Source organism: Pseudocercospora fijiensis (assembly GCF_000340215.1).
Source record: "Pseudocercospora fijiensis CIRAD86 unplaced genomic scaffold MYCFIscaffold_1, whole genome shotgun sequence".
Classification (NCBI taxonomy): Eukaryota; Fungi; Ascomycota; class Dothideomycetes; order Mycosphaerellales; family Mycosphaerellaceae; genus Pseudocercospora; species Pseudocercospora fijiensis.
Window position 1 is genome coordinate 9,583,806 of NW_006921532.1, and position 19,850 is coordinate 9,603,655.

At 50.2% G+C, this 19,850-nt stretch overlaps 5 protein-coding genes across 5 annotated transcripts; 3 read left to right on the forward strand and 2 right to left on the reverse strand.

Moving 5' to 3' along the window:
• Positions 1-422: 422 nt before the first annotated feature.
• On the forward strand, positions 423-699 carry MYCFIDRAFT_206293 (uncharacterized protein; the record flags this gene model as incomplete). The annotated part of the gene is made up of 2 exons (XM_007923788.1): positions 423-557; positions 615-699. Coding segments are annotated over 2 exons (172 nt in total), but the record flags the coding sequence as incomplete, so codon positions are not given.
• Positions 700-2,109: 1,410 nt separating this feature from the next.
• MYCFIDRAFT_70475 (uncharacterized protein) lies at positions 2,110-3,062 on the reverse strand. Its single transcript, XM_007922113.1, has 2 exons — positions 2,800-3,062; positions 2,110-2,745 (listed from the first exon to the last, which is right to left on the reverse strand). Exons 1-2 carry the CDS (start codon positions 2,993-2,995, stop codon positions 2,153-2,155), a joined length of 789 nt encoding a protein of 262 aa, XP_007920304.1. The 5' UTR covers positions 2,996-3,062; the 3' UTR covers positions 2,110-2,152.
• Positions 3,063-6,314: 3,252 nt separating this feature from the next.
• Positions 6,315-12,299, reverse strand: MYCFIDRAFT_170768 (uncharacterized protein; the record flags this gene model as incomplete). The annotated part of the gene is made up of 9 exons (XM_007923789.1): positions 6,315-6,326; positions 6,368-6,385; positions 6,441-6,495; positions 6,522-6,654; positions 6,710-7,099; positions 7,142-7,191; positions 7,221-7,249; positions 7,282-12,172; positions 12,208-12,299. 9 exons carry the CDS (start codon positions 12,297-12,299, stop codon positions 6,315-6,317), a joined length of 5,670 nt encoding a protein of 1,889 aa, XP_007921980.1.
• Positions 12,300-13,114: 815 nt separating this feature from the next.
• On the forward strand, positions 13,115-16,108 carry MYCFIDRAFT_210044 (uncharacterized protein). The gene has a single exon (XM_007923790.1). The coding sequence runs from the start codon at positions 13,272-13,274 to the stop codon at positions 14,931-14,933; it is 1,662 nt and encodes a 553-aa protein (XP_007921981.1). The 5' UTR covers positions 13,115-13,271; the 3' UTR covers positions 14,934-16,108.
• A 413-nt stretch (positions 16,109-16,521) lies between these two features.
• MYCFIDRAFT_55724 (glycoside hydrolase family 3 protein) lies at positions 16,522-19,836 on the forward strand. Its single transcript, XM_007921987.1, has 8 exons — positions 16,522-16,841; positions 16,906-16,980; positions 17,093-17,116; positions 17,178-17,883; positions 17,955-18,287; positions 18,361-18,941; positions 18,994-19,441; positions 19,504-19,836. The coding sequence occupies exons 1-8, from the start codon at positions 16,615-16,617 to the stop codon at positions 19,744-19,746; spliced, it is 2,637 nt and encodes an 878-aa protein (XP_007920178.1). The 5' UTR covers positions 16,522-16,614; the 3' UTR covers positions 19,747-19,836.
• Positions 19,837-19,850: the final 14 nt, after the last annotated feature.

The window sequence follows — 19,850 nt, forward strand, 5'->3', positions numbered from 1 at the left end:
CGGCGTTTGACCATCTCGAGCTCGTGATCACTGACAGCACGTTGGGAGACTGCCTAACGACGAATGCGTTGTTTGACATGGGACAGCTGGACAGCTCCGTAGCTGCAGTTGTGAGGAGCTCCGGAGATCCCACCAATCGTGGCATACCTTGACCGCTCGGCTCTCACACGCAAGCGGCCCGCCTCCCACCCCTCGTAGCATGGACACATACCTGCTGCCCACAAGACGTGGGATATGCCGCGATAGTATTCGTTCAATCGACAAGTTGTACTGCATCCCATTAAACCTTGGAATGCATAGAGTTTGCGTGGCTCCAATCCGCATGGATCTCAGTGGGTGTTCTGTGGCATGGGTGTGCAATCCGTAGCCTATATCTTCTCCCTTCTTCGTCCTATCTCCTGCTCTTTTGAATCCAGACAAACCATCAAGGTCATTCACAAAACTACATCAAACAACCACTTCAAGACTTTTTCCGTCAACCACAATACACTATCACAATGGGTGGCTGTGACTGCAACAAGGACTGCTCTTGCGCCAGCAAGGAGAGCTGCAGCTGCGTAAGTGGTCATCGGTGACCGCGTGCAAAGCATATTGCTGATATGATTGACCTGTAGAAGTAGATATCTCGACAAGCAACAATGCCCATCCTGATCAGGAGTATGCAATGTCAACGCCCTCACTCATACTCGCTCGATGATGGTTGCATCCGATGTTGAAGCAAGGGAGAGACTGCAAATCAACCTTGGGCTGATGACCTGACGCTTAGACGGTCGATTGGCGAAGTGAAGGAGGGAGGAGGAGTAGTTGTTGTTGGAAGTTGTTGGAAGTTGTATACGCTCATTAGCTTGTCAATCGATTCAGTCCCCGGGGAATCATGTTCTGCTTCCACTTGCCTCAAACGACCCCCTTCGCTGATTGGTGTCGGCGTCCTTTGCAAAATGAGCGGTCTTGCTGATACAGAGCGCTACGTTGCATAGCTCGAGCCAGGTGAGCTCCGTGGTCGGTTACCAGGGTTTGCCCATAGTTACCCCAATGGTCGCCATCCGACAGCCAAGCCAAGCCAAGGGTTCACCGGAGCAATACAAGCGCGTGGGATGTGCTGTCTCACTTCGATTGAACGGAGCCATATCCGCATCCAGCCGTTAATGGTAATTGACGATCTTAGTGGCCAGTAACTCGATTTCACGCTGATGGACGAAGGTGTACTTCAGTCGTTGACTCCTTCCGCCCGAGTCACTCGATTTGATGGCGACCTTCGCGTGCACGCGGCTTTACGCTGTGTAGCGTCGCTTGGAGTTGTTGCATGGCCAAGGCGATGTCATGTTCACGATCGACGTAATAAAACCTTTTGATGCTGCGATACGTATTATTGAATGCTCGAGCAGCTGCAGCTCCCCACGTACCGTACCGCGGACTAAAACCAAAACCTGACTGATGAGTCAGCTTTCGCGCGGTCGCCGGTCGGGTTAGCGCGTCCCGGATAGCCCCACGAATGACGCCACCACGAGTTCATGTTGGCAGTAACAGGCGCCAGCAGGAAGGAACGAATGTCAAATGCCTCCAAAGCACTCATCACATTCGAGGGACAACAAGGCAACAGTCAGCAACAAGCAGGAATTGAGTGCAATACAAGCATACCTTTCGAAAAGACCCAATCTCGAGGATTTGAAAAAGAGGGCTGGAACCACAGACCAGGATCCGGTTCAGAATCCAGGCACTGAGTACGATTTGAGGCTCAAAGAAGCCGTTAGCCAGATTATTGCCGAGAAAAGAGAAGAAGCTGCTGCTTGAAGATTCAACATGCCTGTCATTCCGGGAGACAATGACAAAGGTAAGCGGATACATTCGGCCTTGCAGGCTTCCAGGTCGCAAGTTTTGACGGCAAGTTGTAGAGATGAAGGAGAAGCTTGCTCAAGGCAAGGCGGAGGCGGAAGAGAAGAAGGCAGACAAAGCTTCTTCGCAGCACCACCAGGCAAATCTCGGTCCTGTATGTGCACTCCCGAACCGCTCATGCTCTTTGACTGATCTGTGTATAGGTTATGGCCGAGAACCTGGGACAGCCGGCGAGCAAGGAGGAGCTCAAGAAACGAGCGGAAGAGCTCAACAAGTAAGAGAGCACACATGCATTCTCCTGCTATATAGTCTTGATCCATCAAGGAGGCACCTCTTCACCCTTCCAATCCCAGCATTTCCCTCTATCGTCCAAGGCCCGGCTCTTGATGACCTCTATCAGTTTCTCGGCTGCGAAATCTGGGCTGAATAGCTTCTCTTCCTTCACGTTGTTCCAGAATTCCTTTGACAAATCCGTCTTGACCGTTCCAGGGTGAAGACTGATACTCATTGCATTGTCGCCGGCACTTGTTCGTAGAAAATTGTCGAATGATTTGGTCAATTGGTTTACAGCCGCTTTCGAAGCTCGATAGCTATACCATCCACCTAACCTATTGTCGCTGATCGAGCCTACCCGCGCAGACATATTCGCCCAGACCGCTGCCTTGGGAAGTCCTTCTTCGTCGGATAGCTTCGTGGCTTTTCGAGGTAAGAACGGTGAGAAGTGTTTGAGCATGAGCATCGGACCGAGTGTGTTCGTGCGGAACGTCGTCAAGGCGTCGTCGTAGTTGATCTGCGAGGGCGACTTCTCCGGGAAGAGCAATCCAGGGACGCAGAGAGAAAGCCGCAGATAGTTATCCTTCTTGGGTAGTATGCCGGCCACCTCTTCTGCCGCTTGAGCGACGCTGTTCTCATCTGGAATGCATGAATCAATACAGGACTTTGCTTATACATGGCGTGGAGAAATACCCAGAACGTCGACTTTGACGACATGAAGCCGGTCCTCGCTTACATCCTTGAGCCCAGATAGTAGCTGTTCCTTGGTCTGGTCAAGGTCCTTTCGAGCTGTAGCTACAATGGGTACTGTGGTCGTTTGCAGAAGTCGGCGCGCCAATTCAAGGCCAATGCCTCGTGAGGCTGGAGATACCAGCGCCCAGGGATGCATCGCTGCAGAAGGGAAAGTGAATATTGAATAACATCGAAGGTCCCATTCTTACAGCTGTGCACGGGTGCAGAATTCCATCTACTCAAGCTATTGTCGTCATGCTCAAGACTCGTCCGGGTTTTTATAAATGGCGGTCAGCGGAATTTTGAATGGCGGTTTCACGCGCGGGTATACCCGTACGGAACATAGCACTCAATCTTCAATCTCTTGATATAACAATATCTCGACAACAACACTACATATTAATACATAGTAAAGCACGCTAAGGGTCGGAAGCATTGTATCTTAATATATATTTAATTTAATAATAATATCTTATATTATAGTTAAACGGTTAATACCGTAGGCAAGCTAAAGCCCGCTTGTTAGTTCCGTCAATCTATCGACTTAGTTTGAGCTATTCGAAGAGCCGAATAGCCTATGTTCTCGCTACTAGCTCCACGGAGGATAATTAGCTCGTAGATACCTAGTTTTATTACCTTCTACTCCTCCCTAAGTACCCTATTCGCCTAACAAACTCGGTATATATACCCTTAGTAGCGGAGGAGGCATGGGTAGTCCGTATAGGTATTCTAAAGCGTAGTTTCCTCCGTAGAATAGTTATTAAAGCCTCTCGTAGCTCTATAGATTGCCTCTCGGTCCTTGTTACGCATACGACTATATGTTACCTGCCTCTCGCTAAGCTCTGATGTGGTGCGAAACTTAGTGTGTTCGAGGGTGTGTAGGAGTGGGTATAGAGGGCGGAGGCATCGCCTAGTACGGCTACTAGGGCTAATAGTAAATAAGTTAGTTAGCAACGAGGCCTTGCTACGTAGTACCTTATAGAAGGCCTTGCAACTATTATTACTGTTGCTTGACGAGCTTCGTTAACTTATCGATCTTGTCTTCTTTAGCGGCGGCTAGTTGTTGCGTTGTTGTTAGCCTTACTATCGCTAGATCTATATTGTTATATAGATTATCGCTATAGCAATAGAAGGTGCAGTATCTATTAGAGCCGGACTTGTTCTTCTTGCAACTATAACCGCTAGAGCTATAGTGCCTACCCTTACTTAGCTTATGGCTACAGCCCTTTAGCTTCTAAGTAGCTATATTAGCTTAAATTAGACGCATAGGGTTACCGTTACGGCGTACGAGTTAAGTAGAAGATAGGCCGTCTTTAGCTATATATTTAAACCTCGAAGGGTCGCGTTAAGTACTGTATTCGCTAGTATTAGCTGCGTGTAATAGCTAAGCGCGCAACTGTCGCTTATAACGGCGTACTTAAGGCTCGAATATACGTTGTCCGTTACCCTCTATATGCCGCTAAGCGCCTAGCTTGTAATAGAACCTATCGAATAGGTCCGGTTATAGAAGTACTCGTCTATTAAGAAAGGCCTTAATCTCGTACTTATAAGGAGACCCTATTGTCCTTCTATAGGTATAAGAATATACTAACCTAACAAAGTTAGGGTTATTCTTCTGCTATTTAATCTCGCTCTTAATACGTAACTTCTGCTCGATAAATTAGCGCAATCTACGGTCCGTAATGTTGTTCTTAAGGGCTTAAAGAATAGGCCTATCTACGTACGCTATAGAGGTCGTATTTAGTGCCTTTGCCTTCGCATAATTATATCGTCTAATGTAATAGTCAAAGTAGATAAACATCTTCTAAAGAAGCGTATAGACGTCGTTACGAGCGCTTAATATCCAACCCTTTAAACTAGCGTGTCTAGACTCTATAGGAGAGGTTGTTAAGAAGCCGTAATAGAGGTGTTTATTAACCTAAGCCTTAACACACTTATACTTGTAAGGCTACTATTGTTCTTCGAGGTACGTAACTATCTCCTGCTATTAAGAAGTGTTATTCTCACTCTTTAGCTCTTACTAATTATCGTCGAAGTCCTTCTTAGTTGCTAAGTTAATATAGCGACGATAGAGTGCTAGAAACTCTTCCGCTTAGTCGTTAGGTTTGTACCGCCTATTAATATACTTCCTACTAAGTTTAGCTATTACGTACGCCTTAATATTAGTATTTATATACTATATATATAGCATTGTCGGCGTATAAGGGTATATAGCTTCGAGAGCGTTCATTTCCGCGCGGTCTCAGTCGTAGAAGATAACTAATAGATCGTCGAGTTATAGGTCTTCGGAGGCACGGTCGAGGGCACTATATACGAAGCGATAGTAATCTTCTCGCTCTCTAACTATTAAATAATAGGCAAGAGGCAGTATAAGGCCTATAGATAAGATGAATAGAATACATAGCAGTAGAAGCTTGTATTAGTTAGTCTTATAAGTGCAGTTAATAACAAGGGCGTAACCTAACTCCTTATAGATTGCTGCTATCTCTAGGTTAATCTAGAACAGTGCTATTAACCTGTCCTTACTGTCGGTCTGAATATCGTGCTAGTAACCGTCTTGTTATAGTATTTCTAACACCTTCTTAATTAGAGTCTTGCCTTAGAGGTTCTTAGCCCTAATCTTCGCCTATTCGTTATAAATATCGCGTATAATAGGTCTAGTTGTTGCTATATTACTGCCCTTCGGAATAAAGTGTTTAAATGCTAGTACGAGAGTCTGTCTTAGCGAGACCGCATAACGGCGACAATTAGCAAGGAAATCGCTTACCTTATTGCCTCTATATCTATACCGGTAGAAAGCGAGTTCGCTAGTATAAACACCGCCGTAGTTATACTAAGGGTCGTTGCTAAACGAGAATATCTACTTACCGTCCGCTTTAGACTTATCTACGGCCTTTAACCTTAGCGAGAAGGGGCAGTCGTTAAGGTAAGTACCTCTAACCTTCTTCGTACCTTTAACGTTATCTTCTAACTCTTTCTTCTTTAATCGACTCTTCCGGAAGCCTCGCTAACACTTTAATAGTATAACGACTTCGAGACCGCTAGCATTGCGCCGGACACCTCTATCGCGAGCGATTACAAAGCCCTCCTTCTCGCTAAAGTCTATTAAGGCGTTATAATAGGCGGCGTACGAAGAATATATCTGTTTTTCCGGATTAGCGATCGGCTTAAACTCGATACTCGCTAGACCGCGCAGTGCTAGATCGAGGCCTTCGAAATACTCGTCTTCTGCTAGATTAGTCGTCTTAATAGCGCCCCTACTATCTACGTCGCTAGTAGCGACTTTAGCGCCTTTAGCGCCTTTATTAGAGGCATTACTAGCAGCGGCATTACTTAATTGAGTTAATTGCTAGTCTAAGAAGTCGTCCGGATAGTTAAGAAGCGCTTCTTCGTATACGATAGTAGTACTACTAGGCGTAGTACCTTTAGCGACCTTAGCGGCTTCTATAAATACGACGCTAGGAATAATAGTAGTATTAAGTTCGTGTCTGTAGGAATGGGTTGCTTGAATTACTAACTAATTACTAACAAATATGCCAAGACTTCCCTGGGTGTGAAACCGCCATTTAAAATTGTCCCGACCGCCATTTATAAAATCCCACTCGTCCCTGAAATCGAGCATAGATTGGGTTTTCTGAATCGAAGTGACAGAAGTCGCTGTTCACAAGGACTTATGGCCTCACACCTTCACGTAGAAATCTCTTTTCTTCGGCCAGAACAGGAGCAGCGGAGATAGACCCACCGTATATAAAGTGAAATATTCTTGGGCGTAGAGCGATACCATAATTGAGAGATGATTCGGCCTGGGCTTGGCTACTGAACAATCATGCACATTAACAGAGTTAGGAAAGCAAGAATGTGCATCAACCACGGTTGCGTCTGCTCGACCTAGCAGTCGCAGCTGTGGTCTGGAGCAGTAATAGCACGTAGCTGGCCAAGTGGCTTGGTATAATAGGGTCTTGAGGGCGAGAACTGTTTTTGCGGTGCTGTATAAGATGTCGGTGCAGTTGCAGGTGATCATTAGTAGTAACACTTATCGTAGGGATGATCGGGCGGAGTATGGAGGAGGAAGTAAGGGTTTGGCGGCAATCTCTGGCGTGTTCATCGTCATTTACAGCTTTGCGAAGTGGTATTATACCAATCGGAAAAGCAATCGGAGGACGAAGTGGCTTCATTGATGAACATTTGCATGCTGAAGGCCACGTTCGTCGAGCTCGGTAGTGCGCGCTTGACGCATCGTCATGAAAGCATAGCATCAAAGCTGTGTATCAATCGCTGTACCTGCGCCTTCACAGGATTTGACATTGTAGCTGGTCGGATGAATTTAGCTGGTTGGATGAATTCCTCTCAGCTCTCAAGAAGTCAAAAAGCATAGTCGCTACTTCGTGCCGCTGCTTCCACGGGTTAGACGCTGAAGTCCTCAGCAAGCCCGTTACAAACCACGGCAATAGCTCCGTTCCGGGGACACAAGACATTTCCATCGGGCGTCACGGTCGCCATCTCCATCCATTCAGAATTCTGCCAGTCTCTTGGCAGGAAAAAGTGCTTATGAATCTCAAGCTCCGAGTTTTGAATGTTGGCGGACCCGATGTCGGCAGAGCAGACCCAGAAGTCCCGATCTACAAAGACAAAGGTGCTAAGATCGTGATGTCGTCGTGATACAGATCTACGGTGCTCAGCGAACGTGCCCCTTCGTCCTGGGACGCTAAGTGCATCCGCGTCCACGAAGCCAAGTGACACGTAAAGGGCGTCCATCAGAATCGACGGTATTGACTGGACGACCAGGGATTGGCCAAGCCCGTCAGAACTGAGGTGCTTCATTTCAGCCAGTAGACAAGCCGAGCGCCGCCTGGTCTGTCTTGTCGCACCATAGATCTCGATCATTACCAGCGAAGAGTTTGGCGAGATGTAGACATCGTGTACCGTTTCATCGATCTCTGAAGGGCTAGTTGGATGTGCTTGCGAGGGTCGCCGGGGATTAGGCAATCTCAGACTGCCTCGGTCAGAATGGGATCCAGTTGGGTCAAAAGTCTCGTACTCCACCGAGGTAGAGTTCGCTGGATCGAGCCAAGGCAGGACCGTGACCTGATGGGCACTAAACCCCAGTGCCAGACTCGCATCCTGGGGATGCATAATCCATTTGCCTGGCCGCGCAATAGGTAGCACCACTTGCGGAACATTGGCTTGGAGCGGGTGCAACTTCACCGCTGACGGCGTAACTACCATCAAAGCGTTGCCATCGGCTTGAATAAGAGTCTGCTCAATTTCTTCGACCTCCGAGATGCTCTTCAAGGTGCTCACACTTTTGACCGGGCAAGACTGGTCGCGAAGATTATCGAAGGTTCGGATCGTGATCCCGCGACCAAGATCAACGCTTGCCAGCAAGCAAGCGTTATCACACCATGCCAGCTGCTCGATGCTCATGATGCCGTCCGTAAGTTCCACTATACTGTGTCCGTCGAAATCTGAGATCGTGATCTTGCCGGCATCATCTCCAATAGCATAGATTTGATCAAGCTTCATGGCGGAGAAGGCTGTGACTGGCTCGAATTCTTCTTGCTCTCGCACTGACTCCGCCGCCAACGACTGCTGTTCGCTTTCACGGCTGCTGTGCGTGTCACTCGCGATGTCATCACCTTCTAGAGCCCTGAGGAGGCTGCTTGGCTCCCATATATTACAATAATGTTCGCGAAGGTCATATAATCTCGCCTGGTTTCGACCAATGTCTAGATCCTGGATCCGTAAAGGATAGCGAAGCTGTGTAATAGGTGTAAAATGTTCAAAGTCCCAGATCCGTAAGATACCTTCGTTGCTTCCCGTCACGAACAACTTGCCGTCAGCAGAGCACTTGATGATTTCGCCTCGGGAGTCAAAGGTCGCGAAAGTGTCATCCTGAGGATGCCATTTGAAAACCATGCCTCCATAAAATGTGCCGAGCAAATGACCTGTCAAAGGATTCCAAGCGAAACTCTGGACATAGAGGATTCTGGTATGTTGTTGCAGATGCGCAGCACTCCTGCGACTGCTGCGGCTGCGGTGGTCAAAGTGCGCGACAAAATGCGGCTCGTTCGCTCCTAGATACCAGACAGCTGGATTTGCGCCACGATAGGATATGGCTATGTATAGACCATCTGGACTGAATTGAGCGTTATGCGGCGCATTTACCTGATGTGGATGCGTTGAATCATTGTCAAGGCTTCGACCAAAGTAGTCCCACTCAAAGCGAATAGCTTCCAACGAACAAGCGCGTATTATTCTGTCGTCCGAGAAAGTCAACAACAAATCATCTCCGCGGTCGCTGCGCTGAAAGCTAATTGCCAATGCCTTAGTGTGGCTTGGGTTTTCGATGCTGTACAGGAGTCTCCCACTCTCGATATCCCAAACCATAGTTTTCTTGAAACCATAGGTCGCGATCCTTGAGACTGGGCTGTCGGCACAGAAGGTTAATACATGGTCGCCATGTGGTAAGCGGCGAGCAATCTCGCAAGTATTTGAGTAATGCAGGTGGACTGTGCCGTTCCCTTTCGTCAAGATAGCGAAGTATCGATCAAGACTCAAAATAGAGCTTGGAGTGGAGTCGCCTGTAACGGCGAATTTGGCAAAGCAGTCATCCCACATGGGGTTGAGCCTGCCTCGTATCTCGAGCGGCGACTCTTCCCTGGCCATCGAAGTATGGTGTCCTGGGCTGAACTGCCTGTAGAGTACTGATTCTCTGGGACAGAACGCAGGCAAAAGCCTATAGACAGTTTTCGGGGTGCGTGTGATTTGCGGTCCAAATTTGCCAACAACACGAATCAAGTCCTGTACCCATTGCAAGAGAACTTCCTTGTCGGCAAGCCGATGCATCAATGGACTACGTTCTGCGTCAGCCTTGTCCAGTATCTTCAGAAGATCGCCTAGCGCCTTCGACGCTTGCACGATTGCTCGCAGCTGCCCTGCATACGCCAGCATGAACATCCAATCCAGTACAGCCCGGCTCCGAAGCAATGCCAATACTGAAGTCAGTGAGCTGTGATCCTCGAAATCAGAGCTCTGGGTAAGGTGGAATGGCCAAGATGATGCAGCATACAGAAGAAATGCGCGGGCAGCGTCTTTCAAGGTATGGTGGTCCCGGCGGCCAGAGGTAAGCACTCCAATGCACCTGGTAAAAAGAGCATGATGCGCTCTGCGAAGGCTGACATGATAATTGAGATCCGTATTCGACATAAGGAAGTCTCTGGCGGACGAATGCATTATGGAGACGTAGCCTCTCTTGTCTACTGTAACGAATTCGCCGCATAGTCTCTGTATTGTCTGGCGCATGTCCATGATCCTCGGGAAATCGTGCTCTAGTGCATTTTCGAGTTCATCGAGATTTAAAGGCCGCCGGGCACAGGCTGCCCACATGATGATAGTACGGCCCATCATGGTGTCTTGAGGGCGCGAACGGAATACGTCTGCTAGTCGATCGTCCATTCGTCGATATAATGGAGCGAGGTCCCTGGGGACCTGCTGTAGCGCTTGTTCGACTTGGACCTCAGTCTGACATTCGACGATTTCCTGGACAACGAGGTGTGCCCATAGGAAGTTGCGATCAGCTTTAACGAGAATCTCGTTAACCGTCATCTCCTTGAAGCTATCGGTTCCTGGCATGAACTCCATTTCCTCGCGAACATACATTTCCAGGTCCTCTGCGTTGTTATCTAGAGGCAGGCGCTGTACGTCCATTCGCTTTGACAGTCGCTCCACCGATGTCTCAATCTCCAGGGTAGGGCGACTAACTAGTAGCAAGCGCAAAGGTACGGAGGCGTTCTCCATTTCGACAAAGAGTCTCTGCAAAAGCTCTCTAGTCTGATTCAGCTCATCTAGCCCATCAAGAACGATGTAGAACGGCTGTCTCGTGTTGCATTGTAGTAGGGTAGATGAGTAAAGCTTTTTCCAAAGTAATTTATGGCCAGCTTTGTTAATGTCGAAGGAGTCTCCTGCGAGCGTAGAGAGCTTGCGTCGATACTCGGGTATGCACCGAGACAACTGTAGGGCAGTCGAAGTCAAAAATTGGCTTAGGCTGTTCTTCACCTGATAGCCGGAGCGAAAATAGTAGTAAGCGCACGCTTTCGAGTCCTCGATCAGACTCTCGATAATATATGTTGCAGTAACAGACTTGCCGCTGCCGGGGCCGCCAAAGCACCATAGAACCTGCGGCTGGGCAGCATCGTCGGTTAAGAAGAGATCCATGGTGGGATGACGGAGAACCCACTCGCACGATCCGGCGATGCGTTTTTCAGAGAACTCCGATAAGTCGTCCTGGGGAGCATCGCAACCGTGAAGGAGGCGGCTAACCTCCTCAGTCTGATTTGCAGTGTCATCAGGAAAATCTGACCTTCTCCTCGACTTGAACTTCTCAACAAGAAGTCGAAGGGCTCCACGAACGCTCGAATAATTTGGATCGGTCCTCGACGTGTACTTGGTGATAGAAGTGTGTTCAGCATCTAGAGGGATTTGTATTTCATTTGGATGGTCCAGGGTAGCCACATGATGTGGCAGCACAAAAGAGCCAGAGCATAGCGGAGATTGGCCCAGAGGTCGCTCATAGAATGAGTAGACATGCAAAGGCGCCAGTAGGTCTCTGAATTTGTCGTTTATATTCTGCATCTTAGGCAGGTGGCGTCTGAGCAGCTCGGCGCCATGGGTCAAGCGCCATTCTGCAACGCATGCCATGAGTACATCATTCAGGACCGAGCTTTGATGAAGTCCTCGATGGGGAGTGGAGAAGAAAACAAAAGCAGATGTCGCTTGAGCAATCTGCCCATAGGTCGCATTAGAGTCGGATATAGCGAGTAGGTAAGCCTTTTTCGCAATCAGGCCGCCCAATGAGTGCGAGACAAAAATTAGAGGTATACAACCGACGTTCAGCGACCGACCCTCACGACCCTGGCCAAATCGCAGTTTCGCCAGGAGGTCTTTGGCCAGGTCCGAGATATCAAGAAGGCGATCAGGATCTCCCGGAGACGTGGATGCGGGTGGACCAAAGCCGTAGGTTGAGATTCTTGCTGATGCAATCACTGTCTCACTGGAAAGCCAGTTCATCGGCCAAAACGAATCAGCTTGATCATGCTCATTGGTCCAAGTGCGCAGGCTGCCACCGCCAACGCCATGTACAAAGACCAAGTCCGCCAGAGGCACGCCATCTGGCTCATGGAGAACTGTGAGTCCAGCGGGATCGGTATACCCTCCTCCTGTCTGATCTCGCCTCTTCACAGATGCGTTTGCAGCCAGGCGGGGCTGGGACGAGTTTCCGCGTAGGGCATCGAGAGCGTTGATGGAAGGAGAGTTGTCAAACTGGTGATACGTCGATCTGGGTGAAAGCTGTCGTTCGCGTTCTCGAAAGACCGCGTGGGTCGACCATCGTGATGGACTGTCATCCAGCTCACCGTCGGCTGGGCGTCGTTGCGGTGATCCAAATCGGGAGCGACGAGGAGCATTGGCGTCCGAGGGTGGTGGCTATATGTCATCAAACGTCAGGTCATGTTTGGATGCTGCTTATGCGAAGTGTAAGGTTAATGGCAATGGCAGCGCACATACCCACATGGCAGACAGAACTAGTCGGGCCGACGCCGAACTCAGTCGTCGTTGTCCTCGGCATGGATGTCGCCGGCGTGCTTTGCTTTGCGGTCTTCGAAAACCACCTCCACGATGGCCGCTACACGAGCACTTGGAAAAGCGCATCAGCGAGGCCAGTCAGCTCGCTCGCTAGGCAACGTCAACGTCAATCACGTACGCGCGAGGGCGGACCCTGCTCACACCATGGTCCATCAAGCAAGGCCTCCTACACCCCGTGCACAAAGCTGCATGCCCATGCCCATGGATGCGCTCAGCTGTTTCTGCATCGCTGTGACCTCGCACCAAGCTCCCCGGGGGTGTCAATATGGGTATCATCTTGGAGAGCGTTCGACGCCCAAAATCAAGAATACATGTATGTCTCAATGGCGCCTGACGCTCTGAGTTGCGAAAGGATCTCACCTTTGGGAATCCAGCCTTACTGAGGAGGCTGCAGCTGTGCCGCCCCCTCCGAAAAACTCATTGGTCTTCGTGGCTGCAATATTCTACAAGGTATCTAGCCGCCCATGTACGCCGCTCGTGCACAGCTTGAAACTGATCCCAGTAGCGAGGCGGGCGGCAAGAGGGCGTCCTTTTGTATTGCTATCAACCATGCTGTTGCCCGCTTGCAATGCATTGCTTAATTCAATATGGACAAATACAAAGGTTACAGACTTCTTGATCGGTCGAGGAACGAAATCCGGATCCTGAAACTCCATGGAGTCCACGAGCCGACGCCTGCATGCACGACAGACAACATACTTACATGCTCACTAGAAACAGTAGCTCTACAGGATGCCAGTCCGTTCTACGCACTTTCATACGTATGGGGTCCTTCGGAGCCCATCGCACCATTGATGCTGGATCAGCAGATAGTATTCATTAGGATGAATCTTTGGAGATTCCTTTACACACTAAGGCTGCGTTTCTGTCCGCGACCGAAGGACACGATCAGGCTGTGGGCCGACTACATCTGTATTCAACAGACACCCTCGGCCGAGCTTAGTGCTCAGGTATCGATCATGGGAGAGATCTACCAAGCGGCCGACGCAGTGTATGCTTGGCTCGGCGAGCCGGTCTACCCAGAAGACAATGATATGGAGTGTATCGAGGTGATCAGAAGATGTCGTCAGCGAGACCAGGCGTGGGTCCAGATAGCTCGCGAGAATCGATCTGACTTTCGACATATAGCATCGAGCAAGTACTGGACCAGGCTGTGGATCAAACAAGAAGTCATTCTGCCTCGAGACATCTGGTTCTTCTACGGCCAAGGCGTGGCACATTGGAAGGATATTCGCTTCGCTGCTATGCTCAAGCTAGACAGATCTCGCTTTCCACGTTCCAGACGTGGGACTGGCAGCTCAGATGTCGAGCAGCCAAATCCTGGATTCATGACATCCTTACTGAATTTGCGAGCCCTGCGCCGCGGTCCCGATGATCTCTCTGAGTTGGTCAATAGGTTCAAGGACGCCGAATGCCAAGATGAAAAGGATCGAGTATATGCATTACTATCACTCACCAAGCCATCGATTCGAGAACGCATCACCATCGACTATCAGCAATCACTCCTTTCGGTCCTGCTCTCCACCTATCCTTATTGGTCCGGCGATCGAGTGACATGGACACCTGCTGGTGATGGACAACAAATACCTACGTATCAGTATCAATTATTTATTGCCCAGATGTCGAAAATGCTACCTGCCGAAAAGCTGTACTCAAGCTACCAGGAGAAGGATCTTGTCAACTGCCATACAGCCCAAGCAATTTTCACGACCACAGGATTGTTGGAAGTGACGAGCGCTCAAACAATCGCGGCGATTTGTAACGATGCTATCACTCCGATGGCTGAGCTTCAAAAGCCCGTATCTGAGGTTGAAGCTTTCGTGCTGAGGGTACTTGTACGGTCGCCGCTACCAGGTCAGCCTCACTTCCAGCGAAAAAGCTTTGTGTATGCAAATGCGGTGGTTGAGAAAGGCGATATGGTGGGCCGTATCGGGAATCACATGCTGTTCATGCGTAGGCTGGAAACAAAGGAGCATTTCGCCATGAACCGGGAGTTAATCATTCAAGCTGCAGGAACGGCAGTGTCGCCTGTTCTATCCATGGGCCCAGCGAGCGACTATTTGAGTACGCAACTGTTCCCACACCCCTCTCTCTGGAAACGACATCGGTTGGCAGGGATATGCTTCCACCTGGTAACGGATGCCATTGGCGACGAGCGCCGAGGTGGGACTTCCAGAGGGAACAGAGGCGGTGTTGCAGTTTCATATAATACTGCCGCGATCGTGACACTGCTTGTCGACTCCAATATGTTCCGGAGAGACCATGACGACCTTGATATTCCAGATTACAACAGCGACCTTCCGGAAGTCTGGTCCCCTTATGTTTTTGGAGAGCAGAACCATATTCTCGAGCCATGTCAGGCGTGCAGGATTATCGGAAGGCAGTTTAGCCACAAATGGGATCTTGCGGCAGAAGATCAAGAAGAGCCATGCTCGTGCAGATGGCTCGTGTCTTGAACGAAATGTCTAGACCTCCCGTCGTTCGGCAACCTCCGTGCAGTAGATTATGGTATGATATGACGTCTCTTGCTTGTCTTCGGGACCAGCTTCTCCGTTTTGCGCTCGCCGTGGCCGACTGCATGAGAAATGCTCGGCGACGACCCCTCTCCTTCGGGCCGACCGAAGCGCCACATCGTCACGTACCTCGTACCTCAGGACCGAGCCTCTCATCAAGCACTCAAACAGCTCGCCACTGCCAAGCAGGTCTGCAGCGGAATCATGCAGGTCTGCACTTCCTCCAGCTGGACCCATATCCAGAAGAAGAGCATGTGGACACGAGCGCTGCCCGGCTTTCGCAAGACGTGCAGCGTCGCGTAACTTGGAGAGAAAAGTCTGCCCTGCCGAGCTTGCGAGCATGAAGCACGAAAGTTGTGGTCCGACAAGAAGCGATGGTAGATCCACACAGGACTCGATATAATAATTGTGGTATCATCAGATGATCCCCCGAATCTTCATCGCTAATAAATACACCTCGCTGCATGGACTGGCTGCCTGGTTGATTCAAGGACATTGGCATTGCAATCATGTATGGATGTTTTGCCGAGATTCTCAGGTCAGGACTCATGAGGGTGTCCACATTATGATGGCCGCCTGAGCAGTGCGCAACAGACCTGGCAACGAGATATGTACGACCTCGCTAATGCTGCTGTGCTGCCATCTTGTTGTCGGCATCAACAATCCTGGCCTGCTTCGATTCGGCCGTTGATTCTTGGGAGATGTCTCGACGAGGTCTCGGCGACGTAGCAATACCAGCATTATTGGCGCGGCGGTGATGCAAGTCGTTTACTAATTATTGATCATCGGCGAAAGCGGTTAAGCAAGCATCTCGCAGCTTCTATTTAGCCGCAAACATGCCCCGGACTCGTGGGTCCGGAGCAAATGCGCACAGGTGGAAAAGGTGTCACCGTGTTCTGCGGGCCTCCGCATTTTGCTCTATCGGCCCTGGTAGTATTATGCAAGGCTAACTCCAGTATTGGCTTAGCACCCCAGCATCTGGGTGGGCCGTTGCCAATGCCCGATGTCTTCCAAGATGCGTAGTGTAGTGATTCAGGTCCCCACTCACGCACTGCGGTCACATGCCTACAAACACTATAAACACGGGTCTGTCCTTCAGCAGGCGTATAAACACAGGCATATATACTGTAAGCAACGCGTATCAGCTTGTTGCTAACCAAGATGCCTAGAGGATACGCTAAGCAGGGGCCACTGTACAGGCTGATTACGTACCTGACCTGCTCACTGCTCAGTGCTGAGGCTTTGTGAACACCTTATATACACTGCGAGGATAAGGTGTTCAAACTTCATTATTATTAGAGCCGATTCTTACAACATGGTGAACCTAAATCACTAGCGCAGTGCAACTTGCCTTCCTTGTCCATCATTATTTTCAGGAACACGGTTCTTGGGTCCGTGCGGGGTGCGTCATTTCGTGCCTCACGCCACGGCAGACGAGTGGTATTGCGGAGCTCGACACCATACTAAGGCAAAATATAGTAAGTAGGTCGGTCGTCGCTCTTTAAAGACCAGGGCTTCTCTTTGCACACTGCACAGGTCCGCGGAGACCCCTTATTTCCATTCGTTTGACTTTTGATAACTTGTTCTTCGTTTTGCGCGTGAGCTGCGCGGCCAGCGTGTCACTATGCACTTTTTATCAGCACTCGTCGCAGTGCTGCCATTGGCATATGCCCAAAGCTCCGGTCCTCCAGTCACGAATAGCTCAGGCGGCGCCTTGCGAGACGCGCAGTCACCACCGAAGTATCCTAGTCCATGGGGAGAAGGACTGGGCGAGTGGGCCGATGCATATGCCAAAGCCAAAGCCTTCGTTTCGCAGTTGACCCTGCTGGAGAAAGTCAACCTCACAACGGGGTCCGTCGTCAAAGTCTTACAGACAGCACAACGTGACCGAGACGCTTGCTGACTCGGCGATCAGCGTGGGTTGGGAAGGTGAAAAATGCGTGGGCAATCAAGGCTCAATACCCCGTCTAGGCTTCCGAGCATTGTGCTTGTAAGTGCAGGACAAACAAGAGGTTGCCAGGAAGGGATGCTTCCTGAGCAGCCCGTGAGGCAGGATTGGAGACCAATTGCGAACAATGGCTGACCCGGACTCTCTCGCTCAGGCAAGATTCGCCTCTCGGCGTCAGGTATGCGTGTCCATCTGTTGTTCAGAGGGCTTGGCATCGTTGGGACTGACGACAAGCTCAGATTTGGGGACTTCGCCTCTGCATTCCCAGCAGGCGTCACCATCGCAGCAACATGGGACCGAAAGCTTTTCTATAAGCGTGGATTTGACATGGGCACAGAACACCGCCTTAAAGGCATAGATGTACAACTAGGACCCGCCATCGGTCCTCTCGGTCGAACCCCAGAAGGTGGCAGAAATTGGGAAGGATTTTCACCCGACCCTATATTGACTGGCATTGCTGTCTACGAGACCGTAAAGGGTATACAAGATGCCGGAGTGATCGCCTGCACCAAGCATTACATTGCCAACGAGCAGGAACATTTCAGGCAGGGCCCCCCGCCGGCAAACTTGACTGCTGCTCTCAGCTCCAATATCGACGATGCCACTATGCACGAACTTTATCTTTGGCCGTTTGCAGATGCTGTCAAGGCTGGGACTGGATCGATCATGTGCGCTTACAATCAGGTGAACAACAGCTATGCTTGCCAGAACTCGTACCTGCTCAACTACCTGCTCAAGAATGAACTTGGCTTCCAAGGCTTCGTTGTTAGCGATTGGAGCGCGCAGCATGCAGGCGTCAGTTCTGCGCTCGCCGGCCTCGACATGACGATGCCTGGAGACGTCTCATTCAACAGCGGCACATCCTTTTGGGGTACAAATCTGACCATTGCAGTGCTCAATGGCACCGTTCCACAATGGCGCTTGGATGACATGGCTGTCAGAATCGTAAGTCGAAGCCCTGATAATTCTTTTCTATCTTGTTCTGGTCTCCGCTAACCCAATCATGTCCGGCTTAGGTCGCTGCGTGGTATTTTGTGGATCGTGAAAATAACGACGTCGAGAACGCACCGAACTTCTCATCTTGGACGCAAGACACGTTCGGCTTTGAGCATGCCTATGCTCAGGAGGGCTACACGCAGGTCAATTACCACGTCGACGTTCAAAAAGAACACTTTGCCGACATCCGAGAATCCGCTGCCAAGGGCACTGTTCTGCTCAAAAACGAAGGAGCGCTTCCACTCACCGGAAAGGAGAAGCTTACAGCCGTGTTTGGTTCTGACGCGGCTGAGAACCAATACGGCCCGAACGGATGCCCCGATCGTGGCTGCGACAATGGTACTCTAGCTATGGTACGTTCCTGGTCTTGTCAAGCCACATGCCTTGTACTTGTCTTTCGCTGACCCTGTTTTCTTCATCTTGTAGGGCTGGGGCTCAGGCACAGCCAATTTCCCGTATCTGATCACGCCCCTTGAGGCTATCAAAGCCGAAGTTCGAAGCCATCGAGGCGCTATTGAATCAGTGATCGATGACTACGCATATTCACAGATCGCGGCGCTAGCCCGAAGAGTTGGCGATGTCGACGGCGTTTCGCTTGTCTTTGTGAACTCTGACGCTGGAGAAGGCTACATTGTTGTCGATGGCAACGAAGGTGACAGAAACAACTTGACGGTGTGGCACAGTGGTGACACACTCATTCAGAATGTCACGAGTCAATGCAACAACACAATCATCGTCATGCACACCGTCGGACCTGTACTGGTGCAGCCATGGTACAACAACCCGAACGTCACAGCTATCATCTGGGCCGGCATTCCAGGCCAAGAGAGCGGAAATGCGATTACAGACATCCTCTATGGCAAGGTCAATCCAGGTGGTAAGACGCCGTTCACATGGGGCAAGACCCGTGAAGATTATGGTACAGACGTTTTGTACGAACCCAACAACGGTCTGCTGGCTCCACAAGACGATTTCAACGAAGGCATCTTCATCGACTACCGCCACTTGTAAGTATTTGATTGCGGCGGAGAGAGTTCTACCACTGCTGACAGGTTCCAGTGACAAATACAACATCAAACCGATCTACGAGTTCGGCTTTGGACTTTCGTACACTACGTTCTCGTTCTCAAACCTGAAGGTCGAGTCATTGTCTGCAGCCCCATACACACCAACTACAGGAAAGAGTCCTCCAGCACCGACATACGGCTCGATCAGCAACAGTAGTGCTGACTACGTTTTTCCGACCAATTTCTCACGCGTCTACGGTTACATCTATCCTTATCTCAACTCCACTTCGCTGTCCAACTCGTCCGGCGATCCGCTGTACGGAATTGATTACAAGTGGCCCGAAGGCTCCTACGACAGCAGTGCACAGCCATACGTGCCAGCCGGCGGCGCTCCTGGCGGTAATGAAGGGCTCTGGGAGACCCTCTTCGTCGTATCAGCCACAGTGACCAACAATGGAACATGCGCTGGTGATGAAGTACCGCAGCTCTATGTCAATCTGGTGCGTGAGAAGAACTATCTTGTCGTTTGTCTGGAAAAGCCTTGCTGACATTACTACAATAGGGTGGGCCCAACGACGCCAAGGTCATCTTGCGCAATTTCGACCGCCTGACCATTGAGGCTGGCGCCAGCAAGACGTTCGTCGCCAACATCACCAGAAGAGATCTCAGCAACTGGGATACTGTGAGCCAGGATTGGGTCATCTCGAACTACACCAAGACTGTATATGTCGGTAGCTCGAGTCGCAACCTGCCGCTGAGCCAGAAGCTGGATATGAGTGGCAGCGGCTCAGGCGGATGGTACTAAACCCACAGCATTGCCTCGATATACATATGATATCGCTGCAGTAGGTACACACGCTACAAAACAGTCTATCAAGCTGCAGATATTTCACTGCCCGCTTCCTTTGC